Raw genomic sequence first — 22837 nt, 5'->3', positions numbered from 1 at the left:
TCTTACCGTGGTACGGTGGAAAGGCACAATACGTATCACAACTTGTAAATATGTACTTTTTCCCTGTGGGGGGACTTTTGGATCCATCTCAGCTGTATGTACCCTGGCAAAGAGGAGCCCACGGTGCCAGGAAACAGCTTGACGCCAGTGGAATGGGGTTGTGCCACAAATTGCCCAAAAAAGGGAGTTTGATACCTTGCATAATGTGAAGCAGTGTAATGGGTTACATGATTGAAAAATATAGGACTATTTTTGGGCATAGCTGCACATTGTTTATAATCCTTTTGTTCAATAATTGTTTTTTAAAACCAAGCGTTTGTAATAAAACATTTTTAAAGTCTTTTTTTCAATTGATTGGTGCAGTCTGATGTGTTTCACATACTGTTGTCCAAGTAAAAAAAATAAATAAATGAATACACACACACACACACACACACACACACACACACACACACACACACACACACACACACACACACACACACACACACACACACACACACACACACACACACACACACACACACACACACACACACACACACACACACACACACACACACACACACACACACACACACACACACACACACACACACACACACACACACACGTGTGTGTATGTATAGATAGATAGCTGTGTATGTATGTATGTATGTATGTATGTATGTATGTATGTACAGAGGGGCTGCAGCACACACCAGGAAACCAGTGACAGGGGCTCTTGGTTACGCTTTAACGCGTTTAAGCTCACCAACTGCGCCGAAGTGTCCCCAATCTGGTGAGTCCTACTCTACCATGCAAAATGCCAGTTTTTATAAGCAGTCTAGTGGGAACTAATCCAAAAACCCAAGAGTCAACTAGATGGAAAAAAAGGAAATTAAAAACACCTCACCTTTCACTAGCTACCAAACGAACTCTCTGAGCATGTGCAATGCACTCATTTATATACTTAACTGTGCTAGAGGTGGGCGTGGTCATGCAGGCTCACAGGGGAAATATATATATATATATATATATATATATATATATATATATATATATATATATATATATATATATATATATACACACACATGCTGTGGTGCTGGTGTCACCGCCTCTCTCCCAATCCCACGCACACCAAGGCATGCTTGCATTTTTTTTAAAGTATGGGAAGCAGTGCAGCCCCACTGGAAAAGTTCCACCCCCATTTGAAAACTCACTTCATGCATAGTTCACAAAACGCATCTTGGTGAGGTCAGCAAACCTCGTACAGTGGAGTGGCCCTTATTCGCACAAGCGTGGTAAGGATTCCACGGCCGTTTTGCAAGTGACTTTTGCTGGTGTTGGGTATGTTGTAGCGCTGCCGCGTAAATGTTCCTACGCAGTACAGTGCCCGATGCGTACTTTTAGACACGTAGTACCCATTACCTTATATTGTGCACTACGTGTGTAAAATGTCGCATGGCTCAGTGCACAGCGCACAAACATTGTGTTGAGAGCACAAACAACCCACGCACTACAACGACCCGCTGCGCATAGCACACTTTGGTGAATCAGGCACATTGTTGTGAATCATGACCTATGTGCATGATCCACCAAAGCACGTTACGCATAGCACCCCAGTGTTACCACGTTTTTTGGCCTAAAACTGGGGTGCTACGCTGAACGCGCTTTGATGAATCAGGCACATAGGTCATGATTCAAAACTATGTGCCTGCTTTACCAAAGTAATAATTGTAATCATAATTTGTTGGATCACACATTTGGAAAACATCAATTTTAAAAATACATCATTATTAAGAATAATGTGCCTTCAATTCAGAAAAATAATACTTTTTATTAAACAGGGGAAAAAAACAGGAGCATTAGGACTTCCAAATACAAACAACGCAATGTATGATACAACAATAGTTCAAACAATCATAGCTGCTTGCCACGTGACAGCCCCATCACCCATAAAGTAACGAACATATTGATCTCTATTCTCCTTCAAGGAAGTGCAGGTCCGAACCGGTGCCGCGGGTGGATTGTCTGCCAGGGCCGAAGGTTCTGAACGCCAGGCTCCTGGGATTATCACCCCAGTATTTAAGTCCTCAAAGTCCACGGATTGGGGCGGCATGTAGCCAGCGGCATTGTCGTCGTAAAAAATTGTGCAAAAGACAGCATGCAAACACTATTTTTTCTACTTTCGCCGGGGCTACATTCATACAAGTATGAAATATGCGAAAGCGCTGTGCCATAATCCCAAAAGCGTTCTCAACGACCCTCCTTGCCCATGATAAGCGGTAGTTAAAGATCTTCCGTTGTTCCGTCAACCCCCGGAATGTGAATGGCCTTAGCATGTTTTCACCTAAGGCAAATGCCTCATCTGCTACAAAATTAAAGTTGAGACCATGCATGGTTTGATCATTGTTTGGCAAACGCAGTAGTTTTTCCTTCAGCCTTCGACCAAATACGGTGCGGTCAAGAACTCCGCCATCTGACATGCGTCCCGGCTTCCCTACATCGACCATCACAAACTCATACTTTGCATTAGCCACCGCCATCAAGATGATGCTGAAGAAGCCCTTATAATTATAGTACATTGATCCAGATTTGGCTGGAGCCGCGATCCGCACATGTTTTCCATCTAGGGCTCCTCCGCAGTTTGGAAACTGCCACAAGTCCTGGAACTGTGTGGCCACAAGATTCCATTCCTCCGGGGTGTTTGGCAGCTGAGGAAAGTAAAAGAAATGATTATTTTAAAAAAAGATGGCAATTCTTTTCATATACAGCGTTAAACACCTGATGAGCTTGATTCATCAAACCGCGGTAGACGTTACGTTGCGAGCGCTAGCACCTACCACATCGTGCCCCCTGCTGCGTGGACTGAGCAGTCAGCGCGTGTTGCGGTCAATAATTTGTATAGCCGCAACAGGCACTGACAGCTCAGTACGAGGGGGGCGGCACCATGTGTTAGCTGCTATAGCTCGGTAGCATCGAGCGCGTTTTGATGAATCAAGCACGGTGAATCATTCAATACACCCCTCGATGTTAAGGAATAGTGTTTATTTACAGACAGCTGACCTGAGTGTGCTCAGGCATTTCCAAGCTATGCGTTGTTTTACACGCATAGTCCCCATTCATTTATATTGGGCACTATGCGCCTAAAATGACACATCGAATGGTCCGTTTTTCTCAATAAATTTACATGCCCGCTTAGCGCACTTTTGTGAATCAGGCCCCTAAAAGCCAGGGCAATCAGCCTAGCCCCATTTGCACCCCTAGCCGGATAACCGGACTCCTTTTGGAATGCCGGGAGGGGGCACCTCAAAGGCCCCCCTCCCCAGCGACCCCTCCTCTCTCCCTCCCTCCCCTTGGTCATCGTGGCTCTACTGTCTGTGACATGCTCTTTCTTGTAAATCGGGCCCTGTGTGCTCACATACATCCGTTGCGCTCCGATTGGTGGCTCCCAGGTTGTTCACGAAGCAAAGCACCGTGCACCAGCCCTATAAATCAATGGGACTGTGCGCATCAAAAACGGCACATCACCCCAAAACGTACGCCCAAACATTTGCCCGCGGAAACACAGAAAAAGCAGCAAACAAACAAACAACGGTCGCTTTGCTGTGCTAACTGATTCTATTAATCCCGAGATGCACACTTTGTGAAATCAGTATAATTGAAATACAGTTTTTATCACCAGTAAACGCACAATAAAAATAAAACGAACAAACACTAAAACCACGCCCCATTACACGTGCTATGAATAGCAGGGTTCATTGAATTGACCTATGTGCATGTTGTAGATGAGATCGCTCAACCTCTGCTACCCAAAGCAAGGTGCTGGAAGTCAGTGCGGCAAATCAGGATACAGGAGGAATAGAATCTGCACACCCGCAGGTAGAGTCCAAGGGTTTTTATTTAATCCAATTCACAAAGGCAGTAAAATGGCTGACATGTTTCGGATCATATCCTTACTCATAGCCTAATCATACTGACATCTAGGTGGTCCATCTATACTCGCCCGGCTCCGCCCCTAGGTGTGTACACACATGGGACCAGGGGAACTTAAAGACGCAGGACTGAAAACCTGCAGAAATGTATATATATGGAAAAGCCACCATCACAATATTCCTATGTACACAGAATACAATAATTAGAATACAAAATACAAAAGTACAAAAGTACAAAAAGTCAGAGGTTAAAACAATATCAGTATATAAAATTAATATCCCACCTAGCATTGAGGCCATTTGGCTCCCTGGTGCCCATCTGCAGGATCCAAAATGCCTCCCGTGTACGTAATTTCTTGTATAGATCACACCGTCTAAAAGGGGCAGTAACCCTCTCAATCCCCTGAAATGAAAAACCCTCCATATTACAACCATGCCTCTCCCTGTAGTGTCTCGCAACGTTGCTAATGTTATCTGTTTTCCAGGAGGCCCCATTAAAATGCTCAGAGATCCTCTGTCTCAAGCAACGCGTAGTGCAGCCCACATACTGTAGGCTGCAAATAGTACATGTGACCACATAGACGACAGATTTTGTAATGCAGTTAATGAATTGTCGTATAGGAAAAGTTTTTTGGTTAGCAACCGAGGAAACACCACGTGAAGAATGATGGTGAATGCAATAATTACAGGAGGAAAGTCCACATCTGTGTGACCCCAAAAAGGACAGCCATGTAGACCGCTGAAGTGCAACATTAGATTGAAACAGACTGGGAGAAAGGGAAGATGACAGGGAGGGAGCCCTTTTGTAGGCAAATCTGCATCCCGGCTCAAGTATTTCTTGTAGCTTGTCATCAGCATACAGTACAGGGATATATTTCTTGATCACCCCTATAACTTGATTATATTGTTGGCTATAGGTGGTTTTAAAATTCAAAGGGGCAGCATTAGAATTCTGTACAGTATCAGGGCTACTTCTCAGAAGCTTATCCCTGTCTCTGGAGATAGCAATTCTCTGGGCCCTATCTAAATCGGAATCAGGGTAACCCGTAGACCTAAACCGTGATCTAAGGACGGAAAATTCCTGAATAGTAAATTCATCTGTGGAGCAATTCCTCCTTGCCCTGATACAAACGCGAGGTGATGTGGACAGTGGCCCAGGAGAGGACTACAGCAAAAAGGTATTGGATAGGGTTGTATAAAATAAAAACACTTACCTGCATATAATCTCGAACAAGAACATCGATAATTGCCTGGCACGTCTCAGGGATAATCCGTCCAAGTGCCTGCGCGGAAATCGCCATCGAAAACTTCAAATCCTCGTAACTACGACCCGTGGCAAGGAAGCGCAGGGTGACGGCAAGGCGCTCCTCTGGTGTAATGGCTTGACGCATCCTCGTATCCTGCTTTGCAATGTACGGACGTACTTTCTCCAGCAGGCACTGGAAATTTGCATCGGACATTCGGAGGTAATTACGAAAGTCCTCTGGGTTATTTACCCGCAGTTCATTCAGTAAACTCACATCAGAGTATCTCTCACGCTGTAGCAGCCAGTTTTTGCTCCACACTATCCTTTTCCTTTTGCGCCTGTTCTCTAAACTTTCTGCCAGGCATACAGCTCCAACGAGTGTTTCCGCATCCCAGTCGGTCAAATCCATCGTGCTGCTGATGAAAAATTCCTTCTACAGAGAGCAGAGTTTAAAAGGCACCTTTCTGTAACAACACTGGAAGCAGACTGAAGCAGACTGAAAACCACCAGGCACACAAGGCATACAATACAACAATACAACAATACAACAAAAGAAATTCCTAAACTTCAAACGCCCCTGCAGTTAACCCCACCCTTGTAGAAACCCCCCTCTAGCTTTGCATACTCGATCGTACATGAATCAGATGCCTTCTGAAGAAGTCGATGGCTAATTTCGATAGCGTCAAACGCGATCGATCGGAAATGAATCGGAAACAAAAAGGCCACGTAATTGATTCCTTTCAGACTGATTCCGCCATTTTGGGAACATTTTTAAGATCGATCGATGCATCGATCTGTGCAAAATCGTCAAGTGTATGGCTACCTTTAGTGTTACCAGCCTGTAATAAGCTGATAATAGTCACTGTACATTACTGTACACAGACTGGTCACAGTAGGGGGTGACTTAGTGTTACTGGCCTGTAATAAGGTGATAATGGTCACTGTACATTACTGTACACAGATTGGTCACAGTAGGGGGTGACTTAGTGTTACCGGCCTGTAATAAGCTGATAATGGTCACTGTACATTACTGTACACAGATTGGTCACAGTAAGGGTGAATTAGTGTTACCGGCCTGTAATAAGCGGATAATGGTCACTGTACATTACTGTACACAGATTGGTCACAGTAGGGGTGACTTAGTGTTACCGGCCTGTAATAAGCGGATAATGGTCACTGTACATTACTGTACACAGATTGGTCACAGTAGGGGTGACTTAGTGTTACTGGCCTGTAATAAGCTGATAATGGTCACTGTACATTACTGTACACAGACGGGTCACAGTAGGGGTAACTTAGTGTTACTGGCCTGTAATAAGCGGATAATGGTCACTGTACATTACTGTACACAGAATGGTCACAGTAGGGGTGACTTAGTGTTACCGGCCTGTAATAAGTTGATAATGGTCACTGTACATTACTGTACACAGATTGGTCACAGTAGGGGTGACTTAGTGTTACCGGCCTGTAATAAGCTAATAATGGTCACTGTACATTACTGTACACAGATTGGTCACAGTAGGGGTGACTTAGTGTTACTAGCCTGTAATAAGTTGATAATGGTCACTGTACATTACTGTACACAGATTAGTCACAGTAGGGGTGACTTAGTGTTACCGGCCTGTAATAAGCTGATAATGGTCACTGTATATTACTGTACACAGATTGGTCACAGTAGGGGTGACTTAGTGTTACTAGCCTGTAATAAGCTGATAATGGTCACTGTACATTACTGTACACAGATTGGTCACAGTAGGGGTGACTTAGTGTTACCGGCCTGTAATAAGCTGATAATGGTCCCTGTACATTACTGTACACAGACTGGTCACAGTAGGGGTGACTTAGTGTTACTGGCCTGTAATAAGCTGATAATGGTCACTGTACATTACTGTACACAGATTGGTCACAGTAGGGGTGACTTAGTGTTACTAGCCTGTAATAAGCTGATAATGGTCACTGTACATTACTGTACACAGATTGGTCACAGTAGGGGTGACTTAGTGTTACTGGCCTGTAATAAGCTGATAATGGTCACTGTACATTACTGTACACAGATTGGTCACAGTAGTGGTGGCTTAGTGTTACCAGCCTGTAATAAGCTGATAATGGTCACTGTACATTACTGTACACAGATTGGTCACAGTAGGGGTGACTTAGTGTAACCGGCCTGTAATAAGCTGATAATGGTCACTGTACATTACTGTACACAGATTGGTCGCAGTAGGGGTGACTTAGTGTTACCGGCCTGTAATACGCTGATAATGGTCACTGCACATTACTGTACACAGAATGGTCACAGTAGGGGTGACTTAGTGTTACTGGCCTGTAATAAGCTGATAATGGTCACTGTGGATTACTGTACACAGATTGGTCACAGTAGGGGTGACTTCGTGTTACTGGCCTGTAATAAGCTGATAATGGTCACTGTACCTGGACACACAGGAGCAGATGGGGGACTCGGAGTGTGCTGATCCTGTGTGTGATCATGTTACTCTGCACGGACTGAACACACAGGAGCAGATGGGGGAATCGGAGTGTGCTGGTGCTGTGTGTGATCATGCTACTCTGCACTGACTGGACACGGAGGAGCAGATGGGGGAATCGGAGCATGCTGATCCTGTGTGTGATCATGTTACTCTGTACTGACTGGACACACAGGAGCAGATGGGGGACTTGGAGCGTGCTGGTGCTGTGTGTGATCATGTTACTCTGCACTGACTGGACACACAGGAGCAGATGGGGGACTTGGAGCGTGCTGATCCTGTGTGTGATCATGTTACTCTGCACTGACTGGACACACAGGAGCAGATGGGAGACTTGGAGCGTGCTGGTGCTGTGTGTGATCATGTTACTCTGTACTGACTGGACACACAGGAGCAGATGGGGGACTTGGAGCGTGCTGGTGCTGTGTGTGATTATGTTACTCTGCACTGACTGGACACACAGGATCAGATGGGGGACTCGGAGCTGCCGGTACTGTGTGTGATCATGTTACTCTGCACTGACTGGACACACAGGAGCAGATGGGGGACTCGGAGCATGCTGATCCTGTGTGTGATCATGTTACTCTGCACTGACTGGACACACAGGAGCAGATGGGGGACTCGGAGCATGCTGATCCTGTGTGTGATCATGTTACTCTGCACTGACTGGACTCACAGGAGCAGATGGGGGACTCGGAGCATGGTGATCCTGTGTGTGATCATGTTACTCTGTACTGACTGGACACACAGGAGCAGATGGGGGACTCGGAGCATGCTGATCCTGTGTGTGATCATGTTACTCTGCACTGTCTGGACACACAGGAGCAGATTGGGTACTTGGAGCGTACTGGTGCTGTGTGTGATCATGTTACTCTGTGCTGACTGGACACACAGGAGCAGATGGGGGACTCGGTGCGTGCTGATCCTGTGTGTGATCATGTTACTCTGCACTGACTGGACACACAGGAGCAGATGGGGGACTAGGAGCGTGCTGATCCTGTGTGTGATCATGTTACTCTGCACTGTCTGGACACACAGGAGCAGATTGGGGACTTGGAGCGTATTGGTGCTGTGTGTGATCATGTTACTCTGTGCTGACTGGACACACAGGAGCAGATGGGGGACTCGGAGCATGCTGTTCCTGTGTGTGATCATGTTACTCTGCACTGACTGGACACACAGGAGCAGATGGGGGACTCGGAGCGTGCTGATCCTGTGTGTGATCATGTTACTCTGCACTGACTGGACACACAGGAGCAGATGGGGGACTCGGAGCATGCTGATCCTGTGTGTGATCATGTTACTCTGCACTGACTGGACACACAGGAGCAGATGGGGGACTCGGAGCATGGTGATCCTGTGTGTGATCATGTTACTCTGCACTGACTGGACACACAGGAGCAGATGGGGGAATCGGAGCATGCTGATCCTGTGTGTGATCATGTTACTCTGCAATGACTGGACACACAGGAGCAGATGGAGGACCTGAGTGTGCTGATCCTGTGTGTGATCATGTTACTCTGCACTGACTGGACACACAGGAGCAGATGGGGGACTCGGAGCATGCTGATCCTGTGTGTGATCATGTTACTCTGCACTGACTGGACACGGAGGAGCAGATGGGGGACTCGGAGCGTGCTGGTGCTGTGTGTGATCATGTTACTCTGCACTGACTGATCACACAGGAGCAGATGGGGGACTCGGAGCATGCTGATCCTGTGTGTGATCATGTTACTCTGCACTGACTGGACACACAGGAGCAGATGGGGGACACGGAGCATGCTGGTGCTGTGTGTGATCATGTTACTCTGCACTGACTGGACACACAGGAGCAGATGGGGGACTCGGAGCGTGCTGATCCTGTGTGTGATCATGTTACTCTGTACTGACTGGAGACACAGGAGCAGATGGGGGACTCGGAGCGTGCTGGTGTTGTGTGTGATCATGTTACTCTGCACTGACTGGACACACGGGAGCAGATGGGGGACTCGGAGCGTGCCGGTGCTGTGTGTGATCATGTTACTCTGCACTGACTGGACACACAGGAGCAGATGGGGGACTCGGAGCATGCTGATCCTGTGTGTGATCATGTTACTCTGCACTGACTGGACACACATGAGCAGATGGGGGACTCGGAGCGTGCAGGTGCTGTGTGTGATCATGTTACTCTGCACTGACTGGACACACAGGAGCAGATGGGGGACTCGGAGCGTGTCGGTGCTGTGTGTGATCATGTTACTCTGCACTGACTGGACACACAGGAGCAGATGGGGGACTCGGAGCGTGCTGATCCTGTGTGTGATCATGTTACTCTGCACTGACTGGACACACAGGAGCGGATGGGGGACTCGGAGCGTGCTGATCATGTGTGTGATCATGTTACTCTGCACTAACTGGACACACAGGAGCAGATGGGGGACTCGGAGTGTGCTGGTGCTGTGTGTGATCATGTTACTCTGCACTGACTGGACACACAGGAGCAGATGGGGGACTCGGAGCATGCTGATCCTGTGTGTGATCATGTTACTCTGCACTGACTGGACACACAGGAGCAGATGGGGGACTCGGTGGATGCTGATCCTGTGTGTGATCATGTTACTCTGCACTGACTGGACACACAGGAGCAGATGGGGGACTCGGAGCATGCTGATCCTGTGTGTGATCATGTTACTCTGCACTGACTGGACACACAGGAGCAGATGGGGGACTCGGAGCGTGCCGGTGCTGTGTGTGATCATGTTACTCTGCACTGACTGGACACACAGGAGCAGATGGGGGACTCGCACTGGCTGGACAGGTAAGAAGCAATGCAGCAGGGTAGTGTGGCTCTGTGAGGAAGCACTATGGCCTTGTTAGGCAATACAGCCTCCCTCCTGCTGTCTCACCACAGGCTGGCTGTCACCAGACACTTCCTCAGCCTCTCAGCACCTTGTGCTGCTATCCAGAAACTGAGGTGAACTCAGGTGGTGGACAATCGTGCTCGGAGACACACCCCCTGCCACAAGCCCTGGTGATATATGACCATTGTCCATGCATCTATAACAAGTGTGGGTGGGAAAGGTGGGGGACCGAGTCCTCCTGGCCATAAAGAGACAGAAAAAGAAACATGTAATCCTTGGCTACAGGGTGCCTGGAACCCCCCGACCCCGCGCTTCCACCCCCAGCAATCAATCATTGTATGTAAAGGTACCTTGAAGTGAAATCTGATGTAGAGACATTGCTGGGAATAGTTCCACCAGATGCCCCTGCACCACAGACACACCAGACTTAGTGTTTTGTTTTCCTGTATTCTGGCCTCTAAACCGAGGTGTGTCTTATGGTCCTAAAATATGGTATCAGCAGCTCACTGACCATCCCTAATGATAATTGCTCCTCCCCTCAGAATTATCTAACAGGAAATGATGATGTTTCTCTATTTGCAGCGCAGAGTCCCGGCATCAGGAACCTCTCAGAGACTCGTCTCTCTGTATCCACAGACTGTACAGCGGATGATGATGTCACTGGACAAGAGTCTCCTGCAGATATCCTGGTGACCCCAAATATTCCCCCAGACTCCCCTCACCTGTCTAATCCCGAGGGACCTCATACCCAGCACAGCTCTCCCCCTGCTGGAGGGTCTTATTCCTGTTCCATATGTGGAAAATGTTTTGTATGGAAATCTTATCTTGTCAGACATGAGAGATGTCACACTGGTGAGAAGCCCTATTGTTGTGCGGAGTGTGGGAAGTGTTTTGCAGATAAATCCCATCTCATCAAACATGAGAGATCTCACACTGGTGAGAAGCCATATTCATGTGCAGAGTGTGGGAAATGTTTTGTGGCAAAATCAAATCTTGCCAGACATGAGAGATCCCACACTGGTGAGAAGCCATATTCATGTGCTGAGTGTGGTAAATGTTATGGACATAAAGTCAACCTTGTCAAACATGAGAGATCTCACACTGGTGAGAAGCCCTATTTGTGTGCTGAGTGTGGGAAATGTTTTGTACAGAGATCAAACCTTATCCATCATAAGAAATCTCACACGGGTGAGAAGCCCTATTCATGTGCTGAGTGTGGGAAATGTTTTCTACATAAATCCTATCTTGTAATACATAAGAGATACCACATTGGTGAGAAGCCCTTTTCATGTGCTGAGTGTGGGAAATGTTTTATACTGAAATCACATCTTGTTGTACATGAAAGATCTCACACTGGAGAGATGCCCTATTCATGTGCTGAGTGTGGGAAATGTTTTGTACAAAAATCACAACTTGTCAGTCATGAGAAATCTCACACTGGTGAGAAGCCCTATTCATGTGCTGAGTGTGGGAAATGTTTTGGACGAAAATCACATCTTGCTAGACATGAGAGATCTCACACAGGTGAGAAGCCTTATTCATGTGTTGAGTGTGGGAAATATTTTGTTCAAAGATCAAACCTTATCGATCATATGAAATCTCACACTTTTGAGAAGCCCTATTCATGTGCTGAGTGTGGGAAATGTTTTGTACAGAAACCACATCTTGTCAGACATGAGAGATCTCACACTGGTCAGGCCTTTTGAGTGTGGGAAATGTTTTGTCCGAAAAACAATCCTTGTCAGACATGAAAAATCTCACGCTGGTGAGAAGCCCTATTCATGTGCTGCATGTAGGAAATGTTTTGTATAGAGATCACATCTTATCATGCATGAGAGTTCTCACTCTGGTAAATAGTCATTTTCATGTGCTGAGTGTGGGGACACAAGAGATCTTACACAGGTGATAAGTAAAAATCAGTGAAACATAGCTCGGTCTTCAGTGAACCTGAAGTGGCCACAGGATACTGCTCTCCATCTCCCCAGCATAGCAGGCAGTAGGGAGGATGGAGAGGGGGGTGCAGCAGCCAATAACAGGCTTGTTCAGTTCCGCTCATCCCTCTCTCATCACTGGGGAGAAACTCTATTACTGCACTGAGTGTGGGAAATGTTTTGCACAGCAATCGACTCTCGTAAGACACGGGAGATCTCACACTGGTGATAAGCAATGATCAGTGAAATATAGCTGTGCCTCCAGTGAACCTGAAGTGGCCACAGCATACTGCTCTCCATCTTCCCAGCATAGCAGGCAGTAGGGAGGATGGAGGAGGGGAGTGCAGCAGCCAATAACAGGCTTGTTCAGTTCCGCTCATCCCTCTCTCATCACTGGGGAGAAGCTCTATTATTGCTCTGAGTGTGGGAAAGGTTTTGAACAGAAGTATTATTTTCCATTGTTTGTTTTATCTCTTGCTAGATGCACAGAATCCTGAGGACTCTCTCATGCTGCTCAGTGCATCGGTTTCTAAAGCATTAACCTGCTGAGCTTTATCCTGCTCAGGAAGTTTTGCTAGCCTGACTCCTCCCCCATAAGACTATTAAGTTATCTGGCTGTATGAGATGTTAGCTAGCACTAGGTTAGCTAGTATAGGTGGCTAGTATAGGTGCCCCCCCCCAATCCAGCTGCCTACACACTACCCAGCTTGGTTCCAGCGATTGGTGCCGCCTCCCCGCACAGATTCAATCCTAATTTGCATGAGAATAGCGATTTTTGGTACAATTAATGCAAATTACCGCACAAATTAAAGCATAATTTATCACATGCGGTAATTCATGACTAAAATCTACCAGAATTGCCAAATCTTATTACTGTATGCGGTAAATTACGGTACATGCGGTAATTTGCTTGAAAACCCCCCCAGAATGGAGGCCAATATATCAGCGATTTAGGCTCTAGCTCATTACATTGGGAGTGCTTTCACACTGGCACGGTTACCGCAGCCTAATAATTCCCTATGGGGGAGTTCACACTTCCCACGTTGCGGTACGCTGCACCAGAAGTGCCCGATTTAACCCTGGCGCAGAACTACATTACCGTGCGGCTTCTGTGGCGACCTGCGGTGATCTGCGTCAGCCTGGAAGTCATGTTAGTCTATGGTGATGCGGGGATTTTAAACATGTTGGCGTGTGTGGAAGCGTCTTGTTACATTACGCCTCTGTGCACTTCCATATCCCCGACTACAAGTGCATGTCACTTCCTGCTTGGCTGGATGCCAGACAGGGAACACTGCGTACTAAGGCAGCGTTCCCGGAAGGCCTGTTTGTAGCGGTGCAATGGGGTGTGACGGGTGCGACGCATTGCTACAGCCAGTTTGCAGTGTGAAAGCTGCCTTAGCCAGCCCAGATCCAGCGCTATTTTTACAGTCTGTTGTGCAGATGCCTGAATGTGATCACAGTTAGTGTGCAGCTTGTCTGGTAGGCGGGGTGACTGCTGAGATCTGCATCTGAGGATTACATTCATCACTCTTCATGTCATTTTGAATGAGTTTTTAATGTTTTGTGAATCTTGCTCCCCTTTATCCTTAATAAAGTGTTATATTTTGGAATGGTGAGGCCTGATTCAGCTTTCTTTTCTCTTCTTGTTTTCCTTAATGCTTTGAGTTTATTACCTTAGCTGCAGGCCTATGAGAGTGCATGGAGCAATGTATAAATAGAGGTGACTGTCTGACATCCCCCTCTTCATGCTCCAGATGGGGGGGGAATCCCGCTCTTCCTGAATACTGTCTGGGCGTTACCTTTATTATCGTTTCCAAGTAGCTATGGGTGTGGTCTTACAGGAATGGGGGGGGGTGAATGTGGGGGTCATCTCTGGTCCGGACCCCCATCCACTAGACAGGACCACCTTCCCCCAGAATCTGAGGAACAGGTAAGTAAAATCAGTCAAGAGTTCCCAGACAAGCAGATTATCAGGCCATGCAATTCGGTATCACATAGCCCGATATGGCCAATCTTGTACGGGAAACCAATGGAGGCTATGCATGGACTTGTCAGCAGAAAACAAGGTTACTCCGCCTGCCATGACAATTGTGGCTGCAATGCCAGGCATCTTACGTAGAGCTGATGGCCAACACAGAAGAAAAAGCATCTCACAATGCACCAGTGAAAGTACATTTATAAATATATAATCCTTTATTTCTGTAGCAAAAAAGATCAATAAAAATCACATATAACAAACACAATACACCAAAAGACATGATTACCAATAGAGTCGGGGTTGGCTGCATGATTACGAAGAGTCAAAGAATTCAAAAAAATCAAAAAATTCCATATGATGGTGAGGGACTAAAGTTATAAATAATAGTGTGTAAATAACTGGGTATCTATAATAAGATGCAGATACAAAGTGCTGCTAAATATCATTGACCTATCTATAATAAATAAATATATATATATATATATATATATATATATATATATATATATATCTGTATAGTGACAAGTGCTATAACCAAGCCATAAAGACACTAAAAAAACCATAATCTTATCAGTCAATTATTACAACAATAAATAATAGTATAAAGCTATTCAGTCCCCCAGAAGTAACACATCTAATCAAATATTAAAGTGCCATAAGTGAGGACGGACTACCAGTCCCAGTGAACTGAGAGGAGGTGCCGACCGGCCGTGCAGACATGAGAAGCCAAGGGAGGCATGAACAAAACAAAAGTGCGAAGGAAGAAAAATGGCAGCGCAATGGATACCTGTTTACCCCGTGCCCCTCACCCCCGCAGCCAGCCCGACCGTGTGAGCGTCTGACACGTGTGTCGCGTGCGCCGCTCGCTTCCTCAGAGACCACGCCCCCCCCCTTAGGTAGAGTTGATGCATATTGCTGTGTGCTCAGTAGCTTAGATACATGTCAGGGATTTTCAGTATTCCCTTCACAGAGATTCCCAGTACAGGTTTGCGTTCTCCTCTGGGGACAGACCGTACACGTTTACCGTCCTTCTGATGCGGATGAATAGCAGCAGATCTCTGTTTCATCAGGTGATAGCACATGTTTCACAACCATGGAACCTCAGAGATGCAGCGCTCTTTTATGTTGCCGACATATTTATCCAGGGTGCTACTCTAGACTAACATAAAGACATACACTGTACAATCTCGCGACAACAATTATCGATGGAGGATAAAATCTACAGCAGAAGAGTTGCTATATTGATATGGACTTGTTTTGCTAAAGGAACTTTGACAATGTATATTGGATGATGGACAACAACTGGAGAGATGTACAGTATATTCCTGTGTATATATGCTTTATCTATTTTTTATATCAATATACTTTTCTAAAATCTAACTGATGAGTGTGCATATTTTTTCCAGAGGTAAACCTTTGTTAACCTATAAATATTCTGTTTATAGTGAGCTACGCACCCAGTGCTGGGTAATATTGACTATGACGACTTTTAGGCTGGCCCTTTAAGTGGTTGATAATCATTTAAGGCAGATATCAATAAGATATTTGACTATGGCACCTCACTGGTGGTACCTCATAATGAAAATGCTGCCCAAATATGAAAGCATCCGTGGACCCTAGCGGTGGATACACAGACTTTAGTAGTGAATTACAAGATCAGCGGAAGCAGCAGGAGGAGGACTAAGCAGTCAGTGGCAGCACAGAAGACCTTGGCACTCATTTTAAAGGACACCTGGAGAGAGAGGGATGTGGAGGCTGCCATATTTATTTCTTTTTCAGCAATACCAGTTCCCTGGCTGTCCTGCTGATCCTCTGTCTGTAATACTTTTAGCCCCAGACACTGAACAAGCATATGTCACGTACCTCAGATGCTGGAGACCGGTTTGCTGAGGGCAGCAACTCTTGCGGCTCATCAACTGAAGCTCCTGGACTGGGAATGGGAATCTCCAGTAAACAAGAGGCAGGAGCGCTCGCAGGACCACTGGCGTGACCAAGGAGATTCCGGAGCACTCCCACAGGTCGAGTCTGGTACTGCAATGACTCAACAACCATGCAGTTCCGTAGACAAGTGATGATTTGGTAACAGAGCGAGTTCTCAGACAGATCCGGGTCGGCAACAAAGGTGGTTCTCGTACAAGCAAAGGTTCGGCAACAGGGAAGGTCCTCAGACAGGCAAAGATCAGCAACGGAGCGGGTAGTCGTACAATGCCGGGGTCAAAGCCAAAGAGGGTAGTCAGACAAGCCGGGGTCAATAGCATAGCAGGAATCAGGCAGACAGTAAGTCACATCACGGGAGAGCACCCAGAACTTGCTGCAATACAACAGCACTGAGTACAGCTCTCTGCCAGCTGACCTAGGCCGTTTGGCGCGAACATGGCGTCATGCGTCATTACGCACGCATGCGCACATCCCACGCGTACTTACGTAACTTCATGCACACGCGCACATCCGTCCACTTGCGCAGCACGTCCACCTCCACAACTTCCGGTGCGAAGGTAAACAATGCCACACATAGCGCACACGGAGGCAGCCGCTGGATCACACAGAAGACCCGACCACCACCCAGATGCACTCGGGCCTCCATATGTGCCAGCCGCCAGACAGCAGGTAATAGACCGTGACAGCATACAGCAGATCAGGTGTTTCTGACATTATTGTCAGATCTGACAAGATTAGCTGCATGCTTGTTTCTGGAGTGATTCATACACTACTGCAGCCAAATAGATCAGCAGGGCTGCCAGGCAACTGGCATTGTTTAAAAGGGAATACATATGGCAGCCTCCATATACCTCTCACTTTGGTTGTCCTTTAAAGGGAACCAGAGACATTGGGGGAAGGCTTTTATACATACCTGGGGCTTCCTCCATATGCACGGATCGCTCCCACGCCGCCGTCCTCTGCTGCCTGGATCCGCCGGTACCGGGTCCCATTATTAGCGCCAGTCGGCCGGCAGACGCGGCCAATTGTCCGCATCACACGGGGCTCCCTCTATATACGTACGCGTGCGGCTGCCTACTGCGCAGCCGCATTGCGTAATGGTATGGAGGGAGCCCCTGTGATGCGGACAATTGGCCGCGTCCGCCGGAAGTGACGGGACCCGGTATCACCGATACAGGAAGCGGAGGATTGCGGCGTGGGAGAGATCCAGGCTTATGGGGCTGGAGGAAGCCCCGGGTATGTATAAAAGCTTGTTCTATTTTTTATTAACGTTCCTCTCTGGTTCCCTTTAAACACGGAAATACACTTTAAGCCAGTGGTTCTCAACTTTGCACATGTACCCCTTTGTGAGTCATCCCTAGGCAAATGTACCCCCTACCGGAAAAATCTTGCGTGGCGAAAAAGTGGGCGTGGCCATTACATGATGTGGGTGGAGCCAAATAATAGCAAAATACAGGTAGTCCCTGGTTAACAAATGAGATAAGGACTGTGTTCATGTTTAACCCGAATCCATTCTCTTTTGTCCCCCTCTTTTCTTCCTGTGCCTCTTTTTCCCTGTGCCTCTTTTTCCCTGTGCCTCTTTTTCTCTGTGCCTCTTTTGATCCCCTCTGTGTCACCTCTGTTCCCCCCTGCGCCTATTTTTCCCCCTTTGTTCCCCCTGTGCCTCTTTTGCCCCCTCTAGGTCCCCCTTTGTCACCTATTGACCCCCTGTCCTAGCTAGGTATAAATGCCCCCCATATAGGTATCCAGGTATAGGTTATCCAGAATAGGTAGCAAGGCATAGGTGCCCCCAGTATAGGTATCCAGCCATAGGTGCCCCAGTGTTGGTAGCCAGGTACAGATGCCATAGTGTAGGTAGCAAGCTATAGGTGTCCCAGAATAGATTAGCCAGGTGCAGGTGGTGCCCCAGAAAAGATAAGCCAGGTGCAGGTGGTGGCCCAGATTAGATTAGCCAGGTGCAGGTGGTGCCCCAAAATAGATTAGCCAGGTGCAGGTGGTGGCCCAGATTAGATTAGCCAGGTGCAGGTGGTGCCCCAGAATAGATAGCCAGGTGCAGGTGGTGCCCCAGAATAGATTAGCTAGGTACAGGTGGTGCCCTAGAATAGATTAGCCAGGTGCAGGTGGTGCCCCAGAATAGATAGCCAGGTGCAGGTGGTGGCCCAGATTAGATTAGCCAGGTGCAGGCGGTGCCCCAGAATAGATAGCCAGGTGCAGGCGGTGCCCCAGAATAGATTAGCCAGGTACAGGTGGTGCCCCAGAATAGATTAGCCAGGTACGGGTGGTGCCCCAGAATAGATTAGCCAGGTGCAGGCGGTGCCCCAGAATAGATTAGCCAGGTGCAGGCGGTGCCCTAGAATAGATTAGCCTGGTGCAGGCGGTGCGCCAGAATAGATTAGCCAGGTGCAGGTGGTGCCCCAGAATAGATTAGCCAGGTGCAGGTGGTGCCCCAGAATAGATTAGCCAGGTGCAGGCGGTGCCCCAGAATAGATTAGCCAGGTGCAGGCGGTGCCCCAGAATAGATTAGCCAGGTGCAGGCGGTGCCCCAGAATAGATTAGCCAGGTGCAGGCGGTGCCCCAGAATAGATTAACCAGGTGTAGGTGGTGCCCCAGAATAGATTAGCCAGGTGCAGGCGGTGCCCCAGACTAGATTAGCCAGGCGCAGGCGGTGCCCCAGAATAGATTAGCCAGGTACAGGTGGTGCCCCAGAATAGATAAGCCAGGTGCAGGCGGTGCCCCAGAATAGATTAGCCTGGTGCGGGTGGTGCCCCAGAATAGATTAGCCAGGTGCAGGCGGTGCCCCAGAATAGATTAGCCAGGTGCAGGCGGTGCCCCAGAATAGATTAGCCTGGTGCAGGCGGTGCCCCAGAATAGATTAGCCAGGTGCAGGCGGTGCCCCAGAATAGATTAGCCTGGTGCAGGCGGTGCCCCAGAATAGATTAGCCAGGTGCAGGCGGTGCCCCAGAATAGATTAGCCTGGTGCAGGCGGTGCCCCAGAATAGATTAGCCAGGTGCAGGCGGTGCCCCAGAATAGATTAGCCTGGTGCAGGCGGTGCCCCAGAATAGATTAGCCAGGTGCAGACGGTGCCCCAGAATAGATTAGCCAGGTGCAGGTGGTGCCCCAGAATAGATTAGCCAGGTGCCAGTGGTGCCCCAGAATAGATTAGCCAGGTACAGGCGGTGCCCCAGAATAGATTAGCCAGGTGCAGGCGGTGCCCCAGAATAGATTAGCCAGGTGCAGGCGGTGCCCCAGAATAGATTAGCCAGGTGCAGGTGGTGCCCCAGAATAGATTAACCAGGTGCAGGAGGTGCCCCAGGATAGATTAGCCAGGTACAGGTGGTGTCCCAGAATAGATTAGCCAGGTGCAGGAGGTGCCCCAGGATAGATTAGCCAGGTGCGGGTGGTGACCCAGAATAGATTAGCCAGGTGCAGGCGGTGCCCCAGAATAGATTAGCCAGGTACAGGCGGTGCCCTAGAATAGATTAGCCAGGTGCAGGTGGTGCCCCAGAATAGATTAGCCAGGTGCAGGCGGTGCCCCAGAATAGATTAGCCAGGTGCAGGCGGTGCCCCAGAATAGATTAGCCGGGTACAGGCGGTGCCCCAGAATAGATTAGCCGGGTGCAGGTGGTGCCCCAGAATAGATTAGCCAGGTGCAGGTGGTGCCCCAGAATAGATTAGCCAGGTGCAGGCGGTGCCCCAGAATAGATTAGCCAGGTACAGGAGGTGCCCCAGAATAGATTAGCCAGGTGCAGGTGGTGCCCCAGAATAGATTAGCCAGGTACAGGTGGTGCCCCAGAATAGATTAGCCAGGTGCAGGTGGTGCCCCAGAATAGATTAGCCGGGTGCAGGCGGTGCCCCAGAATAGATTAGCCTGGTGCAGGCGGTGCCCCAGAATAGATTAGCCAGGTGCAGGCGGTGCCCCAGAATAGATTAGCCTGGTGCAGGCGGTGCCCCAGAATAGATTAGCCAGGTGCAGGCGGTGCCCCAGAATAGATTAGCCAGGTGCAGGGGGTTCCCTCAGAATAGATTAGCCTGGTGCAGGCGGTGCCCCAGAATAGATTAGCCAGGTGCAGGCGGTGCCCCAGAATAGATTAGCCTGGTGCAGGCGGTGCCCCAGAATAGATTAGCCAGGCGCAGGCGGTGCCCCAGAATAGATTAGCCAGGTGCAGGTGGTGCCCCAGAATAGATTAGCCTGGTGCAGGTGGTGCCCCAGAATAGATTAGCCAGGTGCCGGCGGTGCCCCAGAATAGATTAGCCAGGTGCCAGTGGTGCCCCAGAATAGATTAGCCTGGTGCAGGCGGTGCCCCAGAATTAGAGATGGGCCAAACGGTTCGCCGGCGAACGGTTCCCGGCGAACTTCGGTGGTTCGCGTTCGCCTCCCGCAGGCGAACGTTTCCGGAAGTTCGGTTCGCCCCACAATGCACTATGAGGGTCAACTTTGACCCTCTACATCACAGTCAGCAGGCCCAGTGTAGCCAATTAGGCTACACTAGCCCCTGGAGCCCCACCCCCCTTATATAAGGCAGGCAGCGGCGGCCATTACGGCCACTCGTGTGCCTGCATTAGAGAGAGTAGGGCGAGCTGCTGTCTGTCTCTCATAGGGAAAGATTAGTTAGGCTCAGCTTTTCCTGGCTGCATACCTGTTCAGTGATCCTGCCACTGCATACCTGTTCTGTGAACCCACCCACCACTGCATACCTGTTCAGTGATCCTGCCACTGCATACCTGTTCTGTGAACGCACCCACCACTGCATACCTGTTCAGTGATCCTGCCACTGCATACCTGTTCTGTGAACCCGCCACTGCATACCTGTTCTGTTCAGTGAACAGTTTGGTGTGTCAGTGTGAAGCAGTACCTTAATTACACTACCTGATTGATGTATACACATGCAAGATGTTTTAATGCACTTTAGGCCTGTCATTTAGCATTCAATATGATTTCTGTCCTTAAAACGCTGCTTTGCGTCAAATCCAGATTTTTCCTGGGGACTTTTGGCGTATATCCCACTCCGCCATGCCCCCCTCCAGGTGTTAGACCCCTTGAAACATCTTTTCCATCACTTTTGTGGCCAGCATAATTATTTTTTTTTTTCAAAGTTCGCATCCCCATTGAAGTCTATTGCGGTTCGCGAACTTTAACGCGAACCGAACCTTCCGCGGAAGTTCGCGAACCCGGTTCGCGAACCTAAAATCGGAGGTTCGGCCCAACTCTACCCAGAATAGATTAGCCAGGTGCAGGTGGTGCCCCAGAATAGATTAGCCAGGTACAGGTGGTGCCCCAGAATAGATTAGCCAGGTGCAGGTGGTGCCCCAGAATAGATTAGCCAGGTACGGGTGGTGCCCCAGAATAGATTAGCCAGGTACAGGTGGTGCCCCCGAATAAATTAGCCTGGTGCAGGTGGTGCCCCAGAATAGATTAGCCTGGTGCAGGTGCTGCCCCAGAATAGATTAGCCAGGTGCACGTGGTGCCCCAGAATAGATTAGCCAGGTACAGATGGTGCCCCAGAATAGATTAGCCAGGTGCAGGCGGTGCCCCAGAATAGATTAGCCAGGTGCAGGCGGTGCCCCAGAATAGATTAGCCAGGTGCCAGTGGTGACCCAGAATAGATTAGCCAGGTGCAGGCGGTGCCCCAGAACAGATTAGCCAGGTGCAGGCGGTGCCCCAGAACAGATTAGCCAGGTGCAGGCGGTGCCCCAGAATAGATTAGCCAGGTGCAGACGGTGCCCCAGAATAGATTACCCAGGTGCAGGTGGTGCCCCAGAATAGATTAGCCAGGTGCCAGTGGTGCCCCAGAATAGATTAGCCAGGTACAGGTCGTGCCCCAGAATAGATTAGCCAGGTGCAGGTGGTGCCCCAGAATAGATTAGCCAGGTACAGGTGGTGCCCCAGAATAGATTAGCCAGGTGCAGGTGGTGCCCCAGAATAGATTAGCCAGGTACAGGTGGTGCCCCAGAATAGATTAGCCAGGTGCCAGTGGTGCCCCAGAATAGATTAGCCAGGTGCAGGCGGTGCCCCAGAATAGATTAGCCAGGTACAGGCGGTGCCCCAGAATAGATTAGCCAGATGCAGGCGGTGCCCTAGAATAGATTAGCCAGATGCAGGCGGTGGCCCAGAATAGATAGCCAGGTGCAGGTGGTGCCCCAGAATAGATTAGCCAGGTACAGGTGGTGCCCCAGAATAGATTAGCCAGGTGCAGGTGGTGCCCAGAATAGATTAGCCAGGTGCAGGTGGTGCCCAGAATAGATTAGCCAGGTGCAGGTGGTGCCCCAGAATAGATTAGCCAGGTGCAGGTGGTGCCCAGAATAGATTAGCCAGGTGCAGGTGGTGCCCCAGAATAGATTAGCCAGGTGTAGGAGGTGCCCAGAATAGATTAGCCAGGTGTAGGAGGTGCCCAGAATAGGTTAGCCAGGTACAGGAGGTGCCCCAGAATAGATTAGCCAGGTGCAGGTGGTGCCCTAGAATAGATTAGCCAGGTGCAGGTGGTGCCCCAGAATAGATTAGC

The 22837-nt window shown here is 48.8% G+C and overlaps 1 protein-coding gene across 1 annotated transcript in view; it reads left to right on the top strand.

Moving 5' to 3' along the window:
* Positions 1 to 22837, top strand: part of LOC137537289 (zinc finger protein 850-like) — a 347039-nt gene that overhangs the window by 267036 nt on the left and 57166 nt on the right. The window contains exon 6 of the mRNA XM_068259367.1: positions 11072 to 12186. Within this exon, the coding sequence (XP_068115468.1) occupies positions 11072 to 12186 (1115 nt within the window). The remainder of the gene's footprint in view (positions 1 to 11071; positions 12187 to 22837) is intronic.

This window comes from Hyperolius riggenbachi, chromosome 10, assembly GCF_040937935.1.
Source record: "Hyperolius riggenbachi isolate aHypRig1 chromosome 10, aHypRig1.pri, whole genome shotgun sequence".
Classification (NCBI taxonomy): Eukaryota; Metazoa; Chordata; class Amphibia; order Anura; family Hyperoliidae; genus Hyperolius; species Hyperolius riggenbachi.
Note: the sequence above shows the minus strand (reverse complement) of the source record. Positions and strands in the feature narration are given on the sequence as shown.